This window comes from Mobula birostris, chromosome 12 (assembly GCF_030028105.1).
Source record: "Mobula birostris isolate sMobBir1 chromosome 12, sMobBir1.hap1, whole genome shotgun sequence".
Classification (NCBI taxonomy): Eukaryota; Metazoa; Chordata; class Chondrichthyes; order Myliobatiformes; family Myliobatidae; genus Mobula; species Mobula birostris.
The window spans coordinates 94,983,369-95,007,543 of NC_092381.1; the positions used below are offsets into that span (position 1 = coordinate 94,983,369).

General features: G+C 39.9%; 1 protein-coding gene across 6 annotated transcripts in view; it reads left to right on the plus strand.

Moving 5' to 3' along the window:
* ralgps2 (Ral GEF with PH domain and SH3 binding motif 2) overlaps positions 1-24,175 on the plus strand; it is a 567,568-nt gene that overhangs the window by 423,567 nt on the left and 119,826 nt on the right. For all 6 annotated transcript variants that reach the window (XM_072274320.1, XM_072274319.1, XM_072274317.1 and 3 more), the window contains 3 exons: positions 4,955-5,092; positions 5,189-5,279; positions 14,501-14,568. In XM_072274320.1, coding sequence (XP_072130421.1) covers positions 4,955-5,092; positions 5,189-5,279; positions 14,501-14,568 — 297 coding nt within the window. The remainder of the gene's footprint in view (positions 1-4,954; positions 5,093-5,188; positions 5,280-14,500; positions 14,569-24,175) is intronic.

The following is a 24,175-nucleotide window of genomic DNA, read 5'->3' on the forward strand; positions in this document are numbered from 1 at the left end:
TGCTATGATCATCTCTAAAACTTGGCTAAAGGATGGCTGCCATTGGGAGCTGAACGTCCAAGGATATACAGTGTATTAGAAGGATAGGTTAGTAGGCAAAGGGGTTGGTGTGGCCCTGTGTATAAGAAATAAGAAGAGTCTTATGGGTTGAATTAAGAAATGGCAAGGGTAAAAGGACCCTAATGACAGTTGTATACAGGCCTCCAAACAGCAGCCAGAATGTGGATTACAAACTACAGCAGGAGATAGAAAGGGTGTGTCAGAAGGGCAATGTCATGATAATCATTGGGGATTTTAACATGAAAATGGATTGGGAAAACCATGGCCAGTACTGGACCTCAAGAGAGAGAATTTGTAGAATGTCTAAGGGAAAACTTTTTAGAACAGCTTGTTGTTGAGTCCTCTAGGGGATTGGCTGTGCTGGATTGGGTGTTGTGCAATGTTCCGGAGGGGATAAGGGAGCTTAAGGTTAAGGAACCCTTAGAGAACAATGATCACAATATGATTGAGTTCACTTTGAAGTTTGAGAAGGAGGAACTAAATTCCAAAGTGTTGGTATTTCAGTGGAATAAAGGAAATTACAATGGCATGAGAGAGGAACTGGCCAAAGTTGACTGGAAAGGGACACTAGCAGGAAGGACAGCAGAGCAGCAATGGCTGGAGTTTCTGCGAAAAATGAGGGAAGTGCAAAACAGAAATATTCCAAATAAGAAGAAATTTTCGAATGGAAGAAGGACACTACCATGGCTGACAAGTGAAGTCAGAGCCAAAGTAAAAGCAAAAGAGAGGGCATACAAGGAAGCCAAAGTTAGTGGGAAGATAGAGGATTGGGAAGCTTTTCAAACTTGCAGAAGGAAACTAAGAAGGTCATAAGGAAGAAGAAGATGAATTATGAAAGGAAGCTTGTGACTAATATCAAAGAAGATACGAAAAGCATTTTTAAGTATATAAAGGGTAAAAGAGAGTCGAGGGTAGATATAGGACCAATAGAAAATGACGCTGGAGATATTTTAATGAGAGACGCAGAGATGGCAGAGGAACTGACTACTTATTTTGCATCAGTCTTCAAGTGGAAGACGTCTGCAGTATACCAGACATTCTGAGTGTTAGGGAAGCGAAGTATGTGCAGTGAAAATTATGACTGAGATGGTGCTCAGGAATCTTAATGGTCTGAGGGTGGATAAATATCCTGGACCTGATGGAGTGCACCCTCGGGTTCTGAAGGAAGTAGCTGGAGAGATTGCGGAGGCATTAACAATGATCTTTCATGAATCGATAGATTCTGGCATTGTACTGGATGACTGGATAATTGCAAATGTTACTCCGCTATTTAAGAAAGGTGGAAGGCAGCAGAAAGGAAACTATAGACCTGTTAGCCTGACATCAGTGGTTGGGAAGTTGTTGGAATCGATTGTTAGGGATGAGATTACGGAGTACCCGGAATTTCCTGAAAGGAAAATCCTGCCTGACTAACCTGCTGCAATTTTTTTGAGGAAATTACAAGTAGGGTAGACAAAGGAGGTGCAGTAGATGTGGTGTACTTGGAATTTCATAAGGCCTTTGACAAGATGCCACACATGAGGCTGCTTAGCAAGATAAGAGCCCATGGAATTATAGGGAAGTTACTAGCATGGGTGGAGCATTGGCTGATCAGCAGAAAACAGATAGCGGGAATAAAGGGATCCTATTCTGCTGGCTGCCGGTTACCAGTAGAGTTCCACAGGGGTCGGTGTTGGGACCACTGCTTTTTACAATGTATGATGATTTGGAATGCAATATTAATGGATTTGTGGCTAAATTTGCCAATGATACAAAGATAGGTGGAGGAGCAGGCAGTGTTGAGGAAACAGAGAGCCTGCAAAGAGACTTAGATAGTTTAGGGGAATGGGCAAAGAAGTGACAAATGAAATACAATGTTGGAAAATGTATGGTCATGCACTTTGGTGGAAGAAATAAATGGGCAGACTATTATTTAGATGGGAAGAGAATTCAAAATGCAGAGATGCAAAGGGTCTTGGGAGTCCTTGTGCAGGATACCCTGAAGGTTAACCTCCAGTGAAGAAGGTGAATGCAATGTTGGCATTCATTTCTAGAGGTATAGAATATAAGAGTAGGGGTGTGATTTTAAGGATCTATAAGGCACTCGTGACACCGCACTTGGAGTATTGTGTGCAGTTTTGGTCTCCTTATTTTAGAAAGGATTGGAGAGGGTTCAGAGAAGATTGACGAGAATGATTCCAGGAATGAAAGGGTTACCATATGAGGAATGTCTGGCAGCTCTTGGGCTGTATTCCCTGGAGTTCAGGAGAATGAGGGGGAATCTCATAGAAACATTCTAAATGTGAGAAGGCCTGAACAGATTAGATATGGCAAAGTTGTTTCCCATGGTAGGGGAGTCTAGGACAAGAGGGCGTGACTTTAGGATTGAAGGACATCCATTTAGAACAGAGAAGTGGAGTAATTACTTTAGTCAGAGGGTGGTAAATCTGTGGAATTTGTTACCACAAGTGGCTGTGCAGGCCAAGTCTTAGGGTGCATTTAAGGCAGAGATAGATAGGTTCTTGATTAGCCAGGACATCAAAGGGTATGGGGAGAAGGCTGGAGAGTGGGAATGACTGGAAGAATTGGATCAGCCCATGATTGAATGGCGGAGCAGACTCAATGGGCCAAATGGCCTATCTCTGCTCCTATATCTTATGGTCTTATACAGTAAATACATAAGATAGCTTACATACATGATGAATATACATAAAGTGATGCTAGGCACATAAGTGTCTATACATAGGTGACTTTGACAGGAAATTATAAAGTAGTACATTGAAACATACAGTGAAATACATCCTTTGCACTAACAACCAACACGACTCAAGGACGTGCTGGTGACAGCCCACAAATGTTACCACACATTCTGGCACCAACATAGCATACCCACAATATTTAGCAGAACAACATAAGCAACAAGAACAGTAGAACAACAGCAACAAAAAACAGCAAAAACAAGCCCCTTTACTCCCTCCAATCAACACACACACACACACACACACACACACACTACCTCTACAGCCCCAGGACAGGCTGCCTCCAGCCTCCAACTTGCAATGGACTTGCTGACCCATAGATGTCGAGCCTCCAACTTCCCCAGTGGACTCGCAGTCCCAGGACTTTGGCTTTTAGGCAGCGACTTCAGGACTCACCAATTTTGGTCTTCAATCTTTGTGCTTTGATCTACAGTATTGACACCAGCACTCGCCAATGATAGGACACCCCCTAACTACGGAATATCTGACTTGCCCACCTGGGGGCCATAGGCCCTAATTCCTCCAGCCTGCAAGGACCTCCAATCCTGGGTGCTGCTGACCTGGGAGGACTCACCAACCTTGGGTGGGGGGTATTGGATCGAACACTTGTCCTTGCTGGACTTTATCCACAGCGTTTTCTAGCCCAACATCCATCCACAGCTGTCCTTTGTTTCAAGTCCGTGTCACTGGCCTTCGAGTGCAGAATGCAGAGCACAGAGCAGAGGCCTGGACTCCGATATGACCATTAATACCCCCACCTCTGTCCTTAAACTCTAACATTATCTCTAACTCACCACTCTGTCCCCAAACCAACCTTATAAACCTAAAAAAGCAACTCTGAGTCACAACCTCAACAAAGACCATAGTTTGGCATCACCTTGACATTCAGTAATGTTCCTTATCTTGATTCCTATCTGCTACATTTCAATAACCTTTTAATCACTTACTTAACAAGAGTCTACCTCAATGAAGATTTTATTTTTATCAGCCTTTGAGGAAGTCTGTCAGCTGAATCTGAAAAAAAATTGCCGTACCTCTTTGCATGTCTTTGTGCACATTCATATCAAAGAGAGTGCACACTTCTGCATTGTATGTTTCTATGACTCTGTGTCTTCAAGTCAGTGCTACAGTAAATTAATCAACAAAACAAAAAAAAGGTTTTCTGTATTAATCCCTTATTTCTCTAATCATTGTTTTTCAACTAAAATCAATGTTTCATCAATAGCATAGTGGTGCATCTAGAGATCTGCTGCCTCACAGCTCTATGATCTGGGTTCAATCCTCATTTGTCCTCCAGTGTTCTGTGTTGAGTTTGAATGCCCTCCTTGACACTAAATAGGTTTCACAGGGATCTGTGTTTTCCTTCCATGTGTCATTTATTTAGTTTTTCGGCTATTATGAATTGTATTTAGAATGCAAGTGCAGTTGTAGCATCACTGGTAGTTGATGGAAATGTATTAGGAATAAAATAAGAATAGTGTAAATGAGTGCTTGATGATCAAATGGCCTTTTATTGTGCATAGTGCTTCAGTGCTCCGCGATATTGGTTTATTGTCCTCAGAAGGGTCTGATAAGTTAATTATTTCTACAAACCATTTCTTGAAGAAGGTAATTTCACATCACCAAGAGGTAGCAACTTTAGAGGGTACCTCTTTCACACAGAGAATGATTGAGTCCCTGAAATGCACTGCTGGAGAAAGGGGTGGAACCAGAGTTGCTGACAGCATTAAAGAAATGACTAGACAAATACTTGAATTATCTCATTATGGAGGGCTACAGTCCTTGCTATCAGCAAAGTATTGGAAGGTGGTGTTAATACCAATAGGTACCTGTTGATCTGTATGGACACGGTTGGCTGATTGGGTTGTTTCCATGCTGTATGATTCTGTCTATGTTGCACTACTTTGGGTGATTCAGTAAACTTATCAAACTTTTGCAAGACATTAGATTTTATGCCATCAGCTACTGTGTAACAGTATTTTCATTTTCTGGTGATAACTGGAAACTGAAAAAGGATGTAATCCGTTTCTCTATTTTGATATCCATGTCCACATCTAAGTGCATTGCTCTGATTTCCCTAAATTTTTTAGCATTTCGTTTTTGATGTTAGCCTATTTTCAGTTTATCATATCTTTTGTATTCTTTATATTTTACAGGCATTTATTTGTCTGATTTGACATATATTGACTCTGCATACCCATCCACCCACAGCATCATAGAGTGTGAACAAAGATCGAACCTAATGAACAATATTTTGAGGATCATTTCTGATCTTCAGCAGTCTTGCGATTATGGTGAGTTTCTTGAGCAAATTCTTCCGTGAATAAATTTTAAATCCCCCCAGAAAAATGTATGATATGTTTTCTCTTTTTTGTTGGTTATATTTTTAGATATCCCCTTGTTGCCTCATGTTCAGAAATACCTGAATTCAGTGCAATACATTGAAGAACTTCAGAAATTTGTTGAGGATGACAATTATAAGTAAGTCTTCTTGTTTCTGAGTATGATTTTCCTTTCAAAATAAGCCTTCCTAAAAAAGTAATTTAACATTGCAGTAAAGCAGCTAATGTTCACATTCTTCTTGAGCAAGGTAGAAATTTAACACTGAAGCATGTTCTAACAAAAGCAGCTAGGATCAGCTAATGAAAGATATTTATTTTTCCCCATTCTCAAGTCCATAACTCCCTGAAACAGAATTTTGTTGATTAGTTTGTGGAGGAAATATAACGGGTTTCAATGGTTTTGAAGACATCACTGTATCTAAATGGTACTATTCCTCATTTAAAAAGCATCATCTTGCAAATAAAATATCAGTTATAAAATACAACCATATCCGAGTTTTGAGCATTTTATCTAGATTGACACATATGTTAGGAACAGTAGAGAATGTATGTTTGAATAAGAAATTAAACCAGTGACCCAGCTGCATTTATTTATTCATAAATATAGTTCTACTAAATTGCTGGATGAATTTCAAAAAAACTGACAGAATTATGCACAAAGACAGACACAATTGCAGACAATTAGATTATGAGGACACTCTCTTTTGTCATTTAGTAATGTATGCATTAAGAAATGATACAATGTTCCTCCAGAATGATACGACAGAAACACAAGACAAACAAGACTGAAAAACTGACAAAGACCACATAATTATAACATACTATAACAACAGTGCAAAGCAATACTGTAATTTGATAAGAACAGACCTTGGGCACGGTAAAAAAAAGTCTCAAAGTCTCTCGAAAGTCCCATCATCTCACACAGATGGAGAAGGAAGAAAAACTCTCCCTGCCATGAGCTTCCAGCACCACAAACTTGCTGATGCAGCACCCTGGAAGCACCCGACCACAGCAGACTCTTGAGTCCGTCCAAAAACTTCGAGCCCCCGACACTGAGCACCATCTCTGCCGAGTGCTTCGACCCTGGTCCCGGCAACAGGCAGTAGGCAAAGCCGAGGATTTGGGGCCTTCCCCTCTGGAGATTCTTGATCGCACAGTAGCAGCGGCAGCGAAGCAGGCATTTCAGAAGGTTTCTCCAGATGTTCCTCCGTGTTTCTCACGTCTGCCTCCATCAAATCAGGATTATGCACAGCATCCTACTTACAAATACGACATCATTTTGGAACGGCCGTGCGCGCTGCGTCGCACCGCCATCTTCTCCTCCCCTCCCAAGAAGAAGAATATGCTTAGTTATTTTTGTTGCAGTAATTTGATAACCAATTGCCATATTTGTTTTGGGGATGGAGGCAGTAGTAGTTCAGCAGCACAAAAACTTTTAATAATTCTCTTTTTTAAAAATTCAATCCATTAAATTATATCTGGAGTGCTTTGTGTTACATCTTTTTTCAATATTAACATCCCTGCTCTATTTGTGTGCGTGACTGGTTTGATTTGTGAGTTCTGGTGCAGAACGTTACATGATTATCAAATTGAACATGATTTTATCAAAGGGAACTTGTGGCTTATAAACTTATTAGTCTCTGAGAATGTATCTTGCAGGATAAAAATAAGAAGAACTTTTGAATGTATTGTTTTCAGAATTCCAATTCAGGTACTACACAAAGGTTACCATGTAAGAGTTGTAGCTCACAAGTCCAGCTGCTCAGTGTTGGGATAAACAGATTTTTTGTTTTATCAGGACTGCAACCAGCACACTGACCCAGGGATCTGTGTTGACACCATTGCCACTTACAACTCAGTTTCGTGACTTAGATAAACACTTCTCTTATTCATTTTTGGTATCTGGGTACCACTGGTAAGACCAGCATTTATTAATTGCTGATGATAAAATGATGGTAAGCTAACTTATTGACCAGCTTTGGTTCTTCTATTAAGTAATTCTGTCAACTATGAATTGCAGGATTTAGATTGTTCTTCCAAATAAGGGTTGTATGCAACTTAGAGACAACCCTATGGGTCGTGTGGTGTTCACATGCACCTTAAGCCCTTATAATTCTTGTTGATGGGGGTTGTACAGTTTTGGAAAATGCTTCTGGAGTAAAGTAGATGAGAATTTTCAGTGTACTCACTGTACTCATTAAAACCTTCACATGCTGGGAATGTTTAGGATGATTGATTATGCCGTTAAGCAGGTTACTTGGGTAGTGCTGTTTCTTGAGTGTTAGTAGAGCTGCACTTATCCAAGAAGGTGGAAAACATCTTATCACACTCCAGACTTCACATTCCAGATATCGAAAAACACTTAAGCCAACAGAAAATGAGTCATTTGATGAAGGATGCACAGCCTTTGACCTATTTTTGTAGCCAGCGTATTTACATGGTGATGAGAGTGTAATTACTCAGGGGGATAGGCTTTCTTTTATTGGACGTAGTTGGCAATTCGGTGACCCAAATGTTACTAATCTCTTATCAACCTTTTCTCTTGTTTCCTTGGCTGCCCCTCAACATAGAGGGCTGCATGCCTTCTCTCCCATTCCAGTTCCATGATGATATAATGTGGGATTTGCAAATTTCTACAGATTATCCAGGAGCGCATTCTAACTGGCTGCTTCACTATCTCGTATGGCGGGTGGAATGGGGGGGCGGGTGGTGGGACTGCAATCTACTGCACAGAATCAAAGTATGCTGCAGAGTTCTAAAATTATCCAGCTCCATCATGGGCACTAGCCTCCGTAGTATCCAGATCATCTTCAAGGAGCAGTTCCTCAGAAAGGTGACATCCATGATTCAGGATCTCCAAAACCAAAAAATGCCTTCTTCTCATTGCTACCATCAGGAAGGAGGTACAGAAGCCTGAAGGCACATTTTCAACAGTTCCGGAACAGTTTCTTCCCCCCGTCACTTGAATTTTGAATGGATATTGAAGCCATGAACACTACCTCATTACTTTTTTAAAAAATTTTTTTGCACTACATATTTAATTGATCTATTTAAAATTATATATATATATATTTACTGTAATTCATAGTTTTCTTTTTCGCTCTATTATCATGTTTTGCATTTTACTGCTGCTGCAAAGTTTATAAATTTCACAACATATGCTGGTGATATTAAACCTGATTCTGATTCTGATTACAAACCAGAGAAAATCTGCAGATGCTGGAAGCCCAAGCAACGCACACAAAATGCTGGAGGAACACAGCAGGCCAGGCAACATCTAGGAAAAGAGTACAGTTGATGTTTTGGGCCAAAACCTTTCAGCAGGACTGGAGAAAAAAGCTGAGGAGTAGATTTAAAAGGTGGAGGGAGGGGAGAGAGAAACACAAGGTGATAGGTGAAATGTGGAGGGGGAAGGATGAAGTAAAGATCTAGGAAGTTGATCGGTGAAAGAAAAAGAAAGCCATGGAAGAAAGAAAAGTGGAGGAGGAGCACCAGAGGGAGGCGATGGGCAGGCAAGGAGATAGGTCAGAGAGGGAAAAGGGGATGGGAAATAGTGAAAGAGGAGGGCTGGGGTGCATTACTGGAAGTTCGAGAAATTGATGTTCATGCCATCAGGTTGGAGGCGACCCAAACAGAATATAAGGTGTTATTCCTCCAACCTAAATGTGTGGCCTCATCACGGCAGTGGAGGAGGTTAAGGATGGACATATCGGAATGGGAATGGGAAGTGGAATTAAAATGGGTGGCCTCTGGGAGATCCTTTCTTTTCTGGTGAACAGAGGAGAGGTGCTTGGCGAAGCGGTCTCCCAATCTACATTGGTTCTCACCGATATACAGGATATACATCATTAAATATTTAACTTCCATGCTGCTTCTTCCATTTTGGGTGGCTTGCCATCTTTTTTCTTGGTTCATTGGATGAAATAGTGGGTCATCCATGGAAAGATGATTCACAATACATACACCAAAAAAAAACCTGACTAATTTCCTTGGTATGATTGAGCAGAACTAATTACCGATTACACAGTAGAGATCTTGGACACTTATCTCTGCAGATATTGTCTCGCTAGACTTGCTGCTAGTTATAGCCATAGTTTCAGTAAACCTTTTATCGATATCATCTCCCCTCCAGGGGTTTCACCCTGAGGTTTTGAAGTAGGTGGGGTAGAGATGCTCACTACTAATTCCACCTTTAATACTTTATATCTTTTTTTTCTAATAGTTTGCTGCATTTCTCTTGTTGGTCCACACCCGCGTCAACTTGTTCCTGTATAGCTTTATTTTCCAAGTTCTCCTTTTTCAAAAAAAAATTCGATAAACCTAGTTTTCATTCCTCCACAAGTGGAGCTTTTTAACATTACATTTTTGGGTTTAATTAACCTGGGTTACACCATCCCCTGCTCAGCAGGAGTTACTTTTCTGACTCAATGCCCAAAATTCTTTTCAGGAACTAGACCCACACAACATGAGCAGCCCTTAAAGAGGTACCCACTGTGCCATTTCATGGAGTGCTGAGGTGGTTCTTGTACAGGCTGCTGTTGCACATTGTACACTTCTTTACCCTTGTCTGCCCTGTGGATAAGTCATGGCAGTTTGTTTTTCCATGTAGCAATGAGGAAGGTTTCTAGTGGAGGCCTCTTTATGCGAGACACCTCCTTCTTTACTTTTGAGACCTGGTGCGGAAAGTGTTTCACAAAGCAGTACCATGCAACAGATTCTTAAATTTGTTTACCAATGCCCTAGCTGCTGTCATTTCTGCGGGTGGGAGGAGTCACTATATCATCTACTTTGCCAGAGTATATGACGATTAAACTCTTCTCAGGCTTCCAGCTGGGTACAGGTATCAATTTTAACCAATGTTCAATGACAAATTCTGCCACCTTTATCAGGGATGATGCCTGGGAATGTCTAGTCTGGTGGTATTTTTATCCCGTCGGCTGTCCTTCCTGATTGGTTAGTCCTTTCAGCAGGGGTTGCTCCCTACACAACTCCTTTGTCCATTCGTCCCTCCCCACTGATCTCCCTCCTGGCACTTACCCTTTCAAGCAGAACAAGTGCAACACTTGCCCCTACACCTCCTCCCTCACTATCATTCAGGGCCTCAAACAGTCCATCCAGGTGAGGCGACATTTCACCTGTGCGACTTTTGGGGTCATCTACTGTATCAGTGCTCCCAGTGTGGCCTCCTGTATGTCAGTGAGACCCAACGTAGATTGGGAGACTGTTTCACCAAGCACCTGCTCCATCCGCCAGAAAAATGGGATCTCCCAGTGGCCAGCCATTTTAATTCTACTTCCCATTCCCATTCTGACATGTCTCTTCATGGCCTCCTCTACTGTTGCGAAGAGGCCACTCTCAGGTTGGAGGAGCTACCCCTTAGATACTGTTTGAGTAGCCTCCAACCTGATGGTATGAGCATTGATTTTCTCGAACTCCTGATAATGCCACCTCCCACCTCCCATCTCACCTCCTTCACCATTCCCCATTTCCTCTTGTCCATCACCTCCCTCTGGTGCTCCTCCCCTTTTGTAACTTCCATGGCCCTCTGTCTTCTTCTGTCAGACTCTCCCTTCTCCAGCCCTGTACTACTTTCACCAATCAACTTTGCAGCTCTTTACTTCACCCCTCCCCCTCCCCCTCCCCCTCCAGTTTCACCTATCACCATGTCTCGTCCTCCCCTCCCCCACCTTCTACCTCTGACTCATCTTTTTTCTCCAGTCCTGCCAAAGGATCTCGGCCTGAAACGTCGATTATACTCTTTTCCATAGATGCTACTGGCCTGCTGAGTTTCTCCAGCATTTTGTGTGTGTTGCTTGGATTTCCAGCATCTGCAGATTTTCTCTTGTTTGTGATTCCGTTGTCCCACCTGTTTATAATCAAATTCCACCAGATATACTCTGTTCTGCATTCACAGGGAATAGATGTCAGGAACTGTTTGAACTGTAAATCTATCTAAATAATATTTGTTGCTTAATGTACTTGAAGTATCATATCATCCATCTAATTGGCTGTGCACCTTTTATTTAACCTATTCTGCACTTTCATCTCAGAATCTTTGAAACAATTGTACCTTAAAAAAGCTTTGTAATAATCATAAATGATATTTTCTTACAACATAGAAGGGGAGCCTGTAGAGTCTATGCTGACTCTCAAAGCATTCCTTCAATCCCATACAATTCCCCAACTTAATTCTCTGTACCTGTTCTCTCTCACAAATCCTTCAGCTCCCCTCTAATTCTCCTGTCACTCACCTCTACTATGGGTAGCTTACAATAGCCGATTAACCTACCAACCAGTACGTCTCAGGATGTGGGAGGAAACTGGAACACTTGGGAGAAAGCACACAATTAAAGGGATAATATGAAAACTCCACCCAAACAACACTAAAGCTCATGATTGGATTTGCATGTTGCTGGAGCTATGCCACTATGCCAATTATCAGCACTCAGTGGTTAAAACCACAGAGACAAAGTATAATCTTCATCTTTTCTAAAATCGAGTTCAGTAATTCATAAAACAAGGTTGACAAATGGACTGAGACCAATCCTTTCAGGAGGTATGTGTAATACCATGTTTGATTTGACGAACTATAATTGCACATGATCCAATATTTTGTTTCTACTAAAATTGTAATAACAATGTTTAGACAGTATGATTAATCTCACTGTTATATAGGGCAGTTGAGAAATTCAAAGCAGTTTTCACATTTAAAATTAACAGCACTTTTAATCACACTGCTAAACAACAATCAAATGCCAGCATGTTTTAATGATTCAAAGGAAAACTACCTTAAAATGAATTGCTCAATGGAAAATGTTTGGATTTTATAATTTTAATGCAATTTAAAATCATAATGTTCAGTTCTTTCGTGATTGTCTCTGTAATATTTCTCTAGTCCTCCAATTCTGGCCTTTTGTATCTTCTGGATTTTTCTATGCCCTACTTCCAGCAATTGTGTGATTTCCAATCAGATATGGAGGTTACACTCAATCCTAAACTGTTTTAGATGAAATGCTGCAAGGGAAGAGAAATGTAATTTGGGCAGACGTCTCTGGATCCAGTCCAGGTTTGACAGTCCCTGCTGCTCTGGGTGCTGATTACCATGTCAAAATGATATGATGCTGGATGATGCAAATGATATGATGCTGGATGATGCAAATGATATGATTTAATACCAGGTGGGATCCAGTTCCAGGCAGAGCAGTAAAATTTGTTTCCGTTAAATACATTCAAAGATGCATGAAACCTCTCTCTCTACGTGCCTGTTTCTCTTTCCTTCCACTTCCATTTTGCAACACCCCCAATTCTCTTTGCCACCTCCTCATTCTTTCTTTCTCTATTCCCTCTCTCTCTTCCTCCTTCTGCAACTTCACCTTCTTCTTGTTTGTTTACCCTTGCCCCACCCCTCCCTCCACAATTCCCACTCTCTCCTTCATTCTCATTCTCCCCCTCAAGCTCTCAGGGATTCCACTTTCCCGGCAGGTCTCATGGCAACTATAGTCAGAGCAAATTGCTCATTGCTTGCTGTCCAGATTTTGGCAGGAAGGTAATCCTGCCTCAATACACTGATGGCCTCACTCTGCTTCTCATGATGAATGTGGCCTATCAGGCTGTCATGGGGTTGGTGAGAGAATGAGCTCCAGATAAGCAGTGGAATAAATGGTGAGAGTAGGCTGACTCAGCATTTGGGAGTGTCTAACATCTCTTATATGGCAGATTGGATTTGACCCATCCAATGTATGTTGCAACATGTTATTTTTTGATTAAGGAAGGCATTTTTGTTGGTCCATAAATAAAACAGGTTATCAATGACAGGTAATTCAAAGTACTTCTAGAGGGAGCAGAGAAAATTGCATGGAAGGATATCGTAGAAAATTTTCTTGGCAACTACAGAGCAGGAAACTATGTGCAGCTGGTTAACAACATGTTTCAAGCATACAGAATCATGAAGTGCAACATATCACTGAAGATTAATTTTCTGCATTCCCATTTAGACTTCTTCCCTGCAAAGTCTTGGTGTTGTCAGTGACAAGCATGGTGAAAGGTTTTACCAGGATACTGCAGTCATGGAGAAGCAGTATCAGGGCAACTGGAATCCGTGAATGCTAGCTGATTATTCTTGGATACTTAAGTGAGAAGCCTTAGATACTGACTACAAACAAAAATCATTATTTAGTTATTTAAAAAATTACTTTTAGCTTAGCTGAACTTAACTGCAAGGTGCCAGAACCCTTATGCAGTTAAACACATTATATTCAATAAAAGTTAATTTGTTGTCTAGTGATATCATCAAATTCCAAGACCTGGGCCTCCATAACTCCCTCTGCAACTGGACCCTTCAGTTCTTTACTTGGGAGACCACTATCATTAGAGGAATCTCATCTCCCCCTCACTGACAATTGACACGGGCTGTTATCATGCTTCATGCTTAGCCCCTTTTCTACTCTCTCTATACCTAAGCACAGCTCCAAAGTGATCTATAAATTTGTAGATGACCCCACCGGAAATTGATGGACTGAGGATGGGTGAAAAATGATGGGCAGCTAGGGTCAAGTAGTGGAGGTGAACGGGGTGAAGTTGGAGGATTGATAGATGCCTCTCACCTTCCATTCTACCAATCACCTCAGAATCCTTTCTCACCACTCTCTTTAACTTTATGCTGGCCATCTTGTCTCTCCACCCTCAGTCCTAATGCAGGCTTTCGATCTGAAACATTGTGAAAGGTAGGTTTTTTACACAGAGAATGGTAAGTATATGGAGGGCTTATTATATGAAGGTAGGGTTAGGTTGATCTTGGAATAGGTTAAAAGGTTAAAAGATCGGCACAACATCATAGGCTGAAGAGCCTGTACTGTGCAGTATTACTCTATGTTCTATGTACTCCAAGCTTGCTGAATGATGCATTGTACTCTAATATCTACAAATATTTTTCATTTTTGTTATTCATTCAGGAAATGTGGGCTTTGCAGGTTATGCCAGCATTTAATTGTCCATCCTTAGACACCCTTGAGAAGGTGGTGGTATCTGTCTTCTTGAACTGCTGCAGTCTTTGAGGTGTGGGTATGCCCACAACACTATCACAGAAAGAGTTGCAGAATTTTGATCGAATAATGATGAAGGAATGGCAGTACGGTGTATTTCCAAGTCAACATGGTGTGTGGCTTGGAGTCAATTTCTAGGTGGTGAGGTACTGTGCTTTTGTTGCTCTTGTCCTAGCTGATAAAGTTTGTGGATTTGGCAGGTACTGTCATGGGGGGTAGACAGCTCTCCTATTTCCGGCATGCAGTTTATTCATACTTGCAACACCTTTGCCTTGGCTTTTTTCCCCACAATCTTACCTGTCACATCTTTCTCCAACAGACTGTCATTAAGAATTGAGCCTGGCACCAGTACACCGCAGTCCACTGCGTCAAGGGAAGATCTTGCTGGTAAATGAATCGTACTTGTCCATTGTATTGTTTCTGGTTTCCTGAAGACCTGAACAATAGGTAGCTAATTTTAATATCTAAAGTTATTGACAATGTTACCGAAGTGTCACTGCCATATTCCATACAGTGTGTCTGCAAATCAGATGCAATTATAGTTAGTTCTGGCAACTATTACATTTTCTTTAAAATGTCTTGTGAAGTAGTCACCTTATATTTGGAGGTGATATCATATTTGGCTATTTTATGGCAATCAGGAAAGCGACAAAATATATATCTATATCTTAGATATCCATGACAATAACTACTCTTAAGAAGTGAGCATTAATTAATCACCTCTGCAGAAAAGGAACATAACCTCATGGTGTGGCTCTGTAACTTTTTAAAATTTGATTGCTATTTAGGGTATGTACTATATATTCATATTCTTGAGGGAGTTATCTTTTTCAGATTCAAATGTATTTTTTCTTAGAAATGCAGAAATTAATATTAGAGTTATGTTTATGATTGTTCAAATTCAACAGTAAGTCTGATAAGTCTGATATAATTGCTTATTTTCTTTAAATAAGTAATCATTTAACACAACAATTTTGTAATATATTTTCCATTAAAATTTGTAGTGTTGCTAGAATTAACTAGCCGGTGGATGCAAAATTGCTCTGTATAGAGACAGACATTACAGCTGCTGATCGTTCTACTTTGGTGATTATTGTTTATATGCATTGAGAAGGGCATCAGTGCATGAAGTTTGTGCCACCTGAAGCAAGCAAATTAAACAGCTTGTGATGTCATTCCACATCCAACACTGATTTGATTCCAATATTTCTATTTGGATCTCAACAGATGTCATTTATTAGCCTTACACAAATGAGCACGCACCCATTGGAAGAACAGACAATGTATACAATTTTCCATTGTCTGGTTTCTAGATTTTGACAGGAAAAGACAGAACGTTTAACATAAGAGTGCAGAACCAAGAAACCATGGTAAAAATACAAAATCGAAGGCTTTTGTGTGAATGTTTCTAGTATTTGCAACAAGATAGATAAATTAGTAGGATAATTGGTAAATTGATACAATAAATAGGCATAGATTTGTGTGATCTTTTTGCTTTTACAGAAGATTGTGCTGGTAGGTGGTAAAAGCTTTGAGGATCAGGAGGTGAGCCACTTGTTACTGGAAACCCAGCACCTGACCTGTTCTTGTAGCCAGAGTTTGTATGTGTTTTGTATGTGTTCTGTTGAGTTTTTGGTAAATAGTGACCCCTAAAAATTAATAATAGCATTCGTGGCTATGATGTAGCCTTTAAATGTTAAAGGTAGATTGTTAGATATTTATATTTCTTTGCCTAGATCTTTAAGGCAGGCATGTTACTACCCACTTATTGCTACTTTAAGACATGGATTGACTCATTTGCTGATGAGTTGCACATGGAATAAAACTTCATACATTTTCTAGAAAATATCCATATGGTACACTGAATTGGTTGAAGGCTGATTTCAGGGTAGCTTCAAAGATAGCTTATCCACTTAATACTTTTCTACAGAATATCATTGGAAATACCTTAATATTGTCTTTAGCACTCACATGCTGGGTCTAATTACAGACATGTTTACGGTGATACCTCCTGGCAGGTATTTACATAAGTATGGCATGGTCACAGAGCTTTGCTGTGATCAAAGTGTGTATATACTGTTTTTAGGAGATGGATATTGACTGTGGGAAATGTAAAGTTATGCTCTTTTGTGGGAGGAAAGGAAAAGTGGAATATTGTTACAGAATGCTGTAGAAGATAATATTATGCAAAGTTTGTATGATGGGGATTGGAGAACAAATGGAATGTTGGCCTTTATTGCAAAGGATTTGCAGTATAAAGGTCAGGAGGTTTTGCTACAAGGTAATGGTAATGTCACATAGTGTATCCTTGTCTTAATTTAAAGAGGGATATAATTGCATTAATTTGTCATGTGAGTAAAGATTAAGTTTATACTTACTGGGGTTTATATGATCTAATTTCATTTATTAGACTTTTGTGTGCCACCTTATCAAAAGGCATTTGAAAATCTAAGCAAGTTACATCCAATGGTTTCCCTGTAATTGGTTTTGCTGCTGGCAAACTTAAAAAGTTGCAACAGATATATCAAATTTGGGTGTCTGTGTCTTTCATGAAAATTGACACAAAATATTTACTTAATGGCTCTACTTGTTAGTCTTTATGAGAGCCAGATTAAACAGCTGATCTTTTCTTTTTCACCAATGAAGAAAATGTTTTCAATCTCTTTTCATTTCTTAGTAATTTGCTGAATTCTTTCATGCTTTTGATTGAATACTATTTTAACTTCTTTTGTAAGTCACCATTGCATTCTCCTCTACAAGTTTGCAAGTGGTATCACGGTGGTGGTCTAGATCTTGGATAACATTGAGTCAGAGTACCAGAAGACGATAGAGAGGAGTGGTATCGTGACCGCAACCTTTCCCTCAAAGTTAGCAAACATATAAGAGCTGGTCTTTGATTTCAGGAAGGAGGGCAGAGAGATCCAAGTCCCTAGGAGTTAACGTAGTCAATAGCTTTTCCTTGTCCAACCATATAGATGCCATGACTAAGAAAGCTCACCAGCACCTCTAATTCTTCAGGCGGTTTAAGAAATTCAGCATGGCCCTATCAAGCTCTTACCAATTTTTATTGATGCACCATAGAAAGCATCCCATCTGAATGCATAACAGCTTGGTATACAAGCTGCTCTGACAGCAGAGTTGCGGACATAGCTCAGCATGTCATGGAAACCAGCCTCCCCTTCACAGACAACACACAAAAAATGCTGGAGGAACTCAGCAGGCCAGGCAGCAATAATGGTAAAGAGTAAGCAGTCGACATGTCGGGCCGTGACACTTCATCAGTACTTGATAAAAAAGATGAGCAGTCAGAGTAAGAAGTCTGTACTTCTTGTTGTCTCAGTAAAGTAGACAGCATAATAAAAGACCCACCCAGACATTCTCTCTTCTGTCCTCTCCCATCAAATAGAAGATACAAACGCCTAAAAGTATGTACCACCAGGCTCAAAGACAGTTTCTACCTTGCTGTTTGAAGAATATTGTATGGTTACATTGTGCAAGAAGATGGATGTCTAACCTCGCAATCAACCTCGTTATGATCTTCCAGCTATTGTTTATCTGTATTGCATTTTTTGTGTAGCTATTACATTTCATTCTGCACTGCTTACACTTATTCTACCTCAATGCACTGCATGATGATTTGATCGATATAAACAATATGCAAGACAAATTTTTTACAATATCTCAGTACATGTGACAATAATAAACCAATTCTAATTCCCACCTTCCCTTATTTTGTGCCATATTGGGCTACATGTTTGCAATAAATAATGTAGAAATTCTTTTTTGACAAATGTTGGCAGTTGCTTGTTTACTGTTCTACTATTTAATGTAGTTTCTCAGTTAGCTATCTTGTGCATCATGGCCTTTGCCATTTGCTTTATTTAGTTTTAAGGCCCTGTTTCAGAGTGAATTAAACCTTTCATTTTAAGATAAAATTTGTTTTATAATGATCATTCTTCCACAAAAAATCCCTTAAGTACCAGATTATTAATGAAACCCTGCTCATTTAATAATACTAAGGAAGTGGCCTGTTCTGTCAAAGGAAACCTTCTCCTACATTCTGCAAATTAATCTTCCATTTAATTACTGATAGTTTGGTTTGCCCTGCAAACCAATTCAAGTTGTGCATGATTATTGTACTACTGTTAAGACGTGCTTTGAATTTCCTGATATATACCATATTACCTCTGTTATTTGTAAATCTGCAGTCAGTTTCCATTAATATTTTTTGCCCCTTGTTGTTTCTGTACTTCACCTAATTCATCTTGCATCTTTAGTTTCTGTGCTATCTACTGCCTTTATCTTACTCTCTACTGCCTTTATCCCATTGTATTTTTACAACGGGGCTTATTTTGGATCTTGCCTAGTTCTTTTAAAAGTTAAGTATCCTGGAATATTTACCTCTCAGCCTTGGTGATTATTCTTAGCATTGACCAAAAATATTTATGAGGATATTGCTGGGACTTGAGGGACTGAGTTATGGAGTGGTTAAACAAGTTGGAGGTTAGGAGAATGAGGGGTGATCTTATAAAGGTGTTTAAAATCATGAGGAGCATTGGTAAGGTGAATGCATAATTTTTCCCATGGTTGGGGAATCAAGAACTAGATGGTATAGGTTAAGGTGAGGGAAAAGAGATGCAAAAGGAGCTTTGGCAACTTTTTCACCCAGAGAATGGTCAGCACATGGAATGAGCTGCCAGAGGAAATGTTTGAGGCAGGTACATTAACAACATGCAGGTACATGGATAGGAAAGGTTAAGAGTTATATGGGCTAAAGGTGGGCAGATGGAAATAGTTTGGGTGGGAATCTCGGTCGGAAGGGATAAATTGGAACTAGTGGCTTGCTTCTGTGCTCTATGACTCGATGACTAATTTAGGCCTAATTATTGGAAGGGTAGAGTCACTTTTAGCAACAGGATGAATATTAACAACTGCCAGTCAACCCCTTTGGCCCTGAAAAATCAATAGTGCAATTTTAAAGTTTTATCATTTCAAATTTATATTATTTAGGGTGATTTTTAACATGCCAGACTTTAGATGTGGCATAATTATTATTATGCTGTGCAAATTCTGCCATTTCCAAAGCAATCCTACCACCAAACATACCTTTACTTCCCATTTTTCTCCACTTTCCACGGGGATCATTCCCTCCGCAATTCCCTTGACCATTCGTCCCTCCCCACTAATCTCCCTGCAAGTGGCTAAATGCTACACCTGTCCATTCTCCTCCTTCCTCCCCTCCCTTCAGAGCCCGAATATTCCTTTCAGGTGAGGCAACACTTCACCTGGGAATCTGCTGGGGTTGTCAATTGCCTCCTGTACATTGGTGACACCCATTTTAAAACTGGGTGGCTGCTTTGTCAAACACCTCCGCTCCATCTGCCAAAAGTGGAACTTACTTGATGGCCAAACACTTTCATTACAATTACTATTCCCATTCCCGTTTGACATGTTGGGTCATGGCCTTCTGTTGTGCCATGATGAGGCTACCTTCAGAGTGGATGAACAACATCTTATATTCTGTCTGGGTAGCTTCCAATCTGATTGTATGAATATCAATTTCTCCTTACAGTAAAAAAGAACTCTCTCCCCTTCCTCCCTTCTATTCCCACTCTGGACTCTTACCTCTTCTCATCTGCCTATCACCTCCGTCTGGGTTCCCTCTTCCTTCCCTTTCTCCTATGGTCCACTCTCCTCTCCTATTAGATTCCTTCCTCTCCAGCCCTTTACCTTTCCCACCCACCTGGCTTCACTTATCATCTACTAGCTATCTCCTTCTCCTCCCCCGACATTTTCAAGACGGCATCTTCCCCTTCCTCTCCAGTCCTGAAGAAGGGTCTCTGCCTGAAACATTGACTGTTTATTCATTACCATAAATAGTTCCTGACTTGCTGAGTTCCTCCAACATTTTGTGTGTGTTGCTTTAGATATTCAGCATCTGCAGACTTTATCATATTTATCATTATACTATCTTTGTTGCTATCTAGTAATTTCATGATTCTTTCTTTCCTTCTTATTCCTTTTTATGTTTGATTTGATATGAAAGACTGGTGCCCTAGTGTCTTAAAGAGTGCACCAGAAAATTCTTCTCTGTATATTTTATTTATCCTTTAATCCTTGTTGGTAGTTGTGAAGGAGGCACTCTGATAGTTGCCTGTTTGTCCAAAGAGAAAATTGAGTGAAATATATAGCAATAAGAAAATTTGTTTTGAACTGAGTATTTTCAATCCTAAAATAAGCTTAGTTTGTGTGCTCTTAGATAAATGTTTGTTCTGTGGTGTTTTCTTAGTCTACTTGAGTAATATGTCTCCTGATTTATTTTCATTAATCTTTATAATGCATCTGCATGTGCATCTTCAAAGATGCTCAATTCAAAAGCTACAAGACTACAAGACATTAATCCATAATGAAAAATTCTGACAGTACATGACATCAGACTTATTGTTACGAGTATTATTGCTCAGAAGCTATTTGGAAGATACACAAGATTATGATGAACAACAGAGGCTGCAGTAACTTCTTTATTTTCTTGAGTCTGAGGCTTGGGAGACAGCTCAGAAGCATGTTTTCAGCCATAAAATGGAATCTCTGTCAGGTCTATAGTCTTTCTTGACATTTAGCAATATATTTTTTAAAGTGCACAGTATATAGTTAGCTGAATAGAGTAAAATGCAGACACAGAAATAGAAATGCATCAAAAGGCATGTAAAATAACAAAGAGCAAAAGTAATTTTTTTTGTTGTCTAAACACTGGGAAAAATATTGAAATTGACAATGTCTGTACCTGTCTTCACAAGAGGAGGCACAAATATACTAGAAATAATGGAAAAGCAAAGTTCTAAGTTAACCTAAGAACTGAAAAATAAAAGAGATAAATCAGGAGCTGGAGTAGACTGATTAATCTGCATTTCAATATAATCATGGGTGATTTACCCTTGGCCTCCATTGCTCCATATATTTTTCCAAACACCATCTCTGCGATAAGTCTTCATTAATAAAAAAAATATATATTTTGCATAGTAGGGGAATTAAGGCTTATGGGGAAAAGCCAGGTAGGTGGAGATGAGTGTATGGTCAGATCAGCCATCATCTTATTGAATAGCAGAGCAGGCTCAATGGGCCAGATGGCCTACTCCTGCTCCTATTTCTTATGTGAACGGCAGGATGCACTAGACAAGAATTCCTGTCACATTCTGGTTTAAATGCAGCGTCAACTCACTTGAGTGTAATGTTGCCAGTATTTATCTCAGTCTCAAGTCTGTTGTTTCCATCTTTCAGCAGCTTATGGAGAGCCATATTGGATTCTGTCAAATCATTATAATAGGTATCAGTGAATTTAAAGACAGGATGGGAAACAAGGTCTCAGTAAGTTTTAAGGGAGCACTAAGACTGGTGCCCTAGTGTCTTAAAGAGTGCACCAGAAATGGTGGCTATAGGAATCAAACCCTTGGTGTATTAAAAGGAGAGAGGGAATCAGCACTCAATGTACTAGAGCTGAGCCATCAGGATTTCTGAACAATTCAATAACAGATTGTTAGAGCTTTATTGTATAACTGAAGTATTGAAAAAAAATATAATTGAAATAAAAGCTCTGCCCTGCATTATTTAGTTCCAAAAGTTGTTACTGGTAGCAGTTCTTTCAAAATTACTTAATTTCGAGAAAAGTTCCCTGCAGTTTGGAAGACGTTAGTGTAATACTGCTATTCAAGAATGTAAGAAAATAGGAAATAGGAATAGACATGCCAATTGGCAGGAATTGTTGGAATCTATCAGAAAATGATAATGGAAGAAAGATTGTAAGGATTAATTATTATTTCATGCAAGGGATATTATGTTTTAATATGTTGGACAATTTGTTTTTGAGAATGTGGTTGTAGTTTTTTGAGAATATAGATGCAGGATATTCTGATTTTCAAAAGTCATTTTACTAATCTTGTGGTAGTGGGGATAGAGTATCATTCATGCTGTTCCAGACATGAAGATCTTTATAATGCATAACTTGGTCTTTTCCTTCATTTAAATTAGTTGTGTCTATTTTATATCTATTACTGTATTTTTCATAAAAGGGCATAGGAAGAGAGGCACAATGGGTTGTTTGTATAATTGCAACAAACAATTAAAAAATTCTATACATAATGTTCAAATTAATTTAAATATTTAATTATAAATGAAGCCAGTAGTTGGCATAATTAAAGGTCATGTTGACTAGAACGATGATCACTCTATAGAAACCATAGAAACCACAGAAACTACAGCACAGAAACAGGCCTTTTGGCCCTTCTTGGCTGTGCCAAACCATTTTCTGCCTAGTCCCACTGACCTGCACATGGACCATATCCCTCCATACACCTTCCATCCATGTATCTGTCCAAATTATTCTTAAATGTTAAAAAACAAATCGCATTTACCACCTCGTCTGGCAGCTCATTCCATACTCCCACCACTCTCTGTGTGAAGAAGCCCCCCCTAATGTTCCCTTTAAACTTTTCCCCCCTCACCCTTAACCCATGTCCTCTGGTTTTTTTCTCCCCGTGCCTCAGTGGAAAAAGCCTGTTTGCATTCACTCTATCTATACCCATCATAATTTTATCAAATCTCCCCTCATTCTTCTACGCTCCAGGGAATAAAGTCCTAACCCATTCAACCTTCCTCTGTAACTGAGTTTCTCAAGTCCCGGCAACAACCTTGTAAACCTTCTTTGCACTCTTTCAACCTTATTTATATCCTTCCTGTAATTTGGTGACCAAAACTGACCACAATACTCCAGATTCGGCCTCACCAATGCCTTATACAACCTCATCATAACATTCCAGCTCTTATACTCAATACTTTGATTAATAAAGGCCAATGTACCAAAAGCTCTCTTTACGACCCTATCTACCTGTGACGCCACTTTTAGGGAATTTTGTATCTGTATTCCCAGATCCCTCTGTTCCACTGCACTCCTCAGTGCCTTACCATTAACCCTGTATGTTCTACCTTGGTTTGTCCTTCCAACGTGCAATACCTCACACTTGTCTGCATTAAGCTCCATCTGCCGTTTTTCAGCCTATTTTTCCAGCTGGTCCAAGTCCCTCTGCAGGCTCTGAAAACCTTCCTCGCTGTCTACTACACCTCCAATCTTTGTATCATCAGCAAATTTGCTGATCCAATTTACCACATTATCATTTAGATCATTGATATAGATGACAAATAACAACGGACCCAGCACTGATCCCTGTGGCACACCACTAGTCACAGGCCTCCACTCGGAGAAGCAATTCTCTACTACCACTCTTTGGCTTCTTCCATTGAGCCAATGTCTGATCCAATTTACCACCTCTCCATGTATACCTAGCAACTGAATTTTCCTAACTAACCTCCCATGCGGGACCTTGTCATAGGCCTTACTGAAGTCCATGTAGACAATATCCACTGCCTTCCCTTCATCCTCTTTCCTGGTAACCTCCTCAAAAAACTCCAATAGATTGGTCAAACATGACCTACCACGCACAAAGCCATGTTGACTCTCCCTAATAAGTCCCTGTCTATCCAAATGCTTGTAGATTCTGTCTCTTAGTACTCCCTCCAATAACTTACCTACTACCGATGTTAAACTTACCGGCCTATAATTTCCCGGATTACTTTTCGACCCTTTTTTAAACAACGGAACAACATGAGCCACTCTCCAATCCTCCAGAACCTCACCTGTAGACAGCGACATTTTAAATATTTCTGCCAGGGCCCCTACAATTTCAACACTAGTCTCCTTTAAGGTCCGAGGGAACACCCTGTCAGGTCCCGGGGATTTATCCACTTTAATTTTCCTCAAGACAGCAAGGACCTCCTCCTTTTTGATCTGTGCAGTTTCCATGGTCTCACTACTTGTTTCCCCTAGTTCCATAGACTTCATGCCAGTTTCCTTAGTAAATACAGACGCAAAAAACCTATTTAAGATCTCCCCCATTTCCTTTGGTTCTGCACATAGCCGACCACGCTGATCTTCAAGAGGACC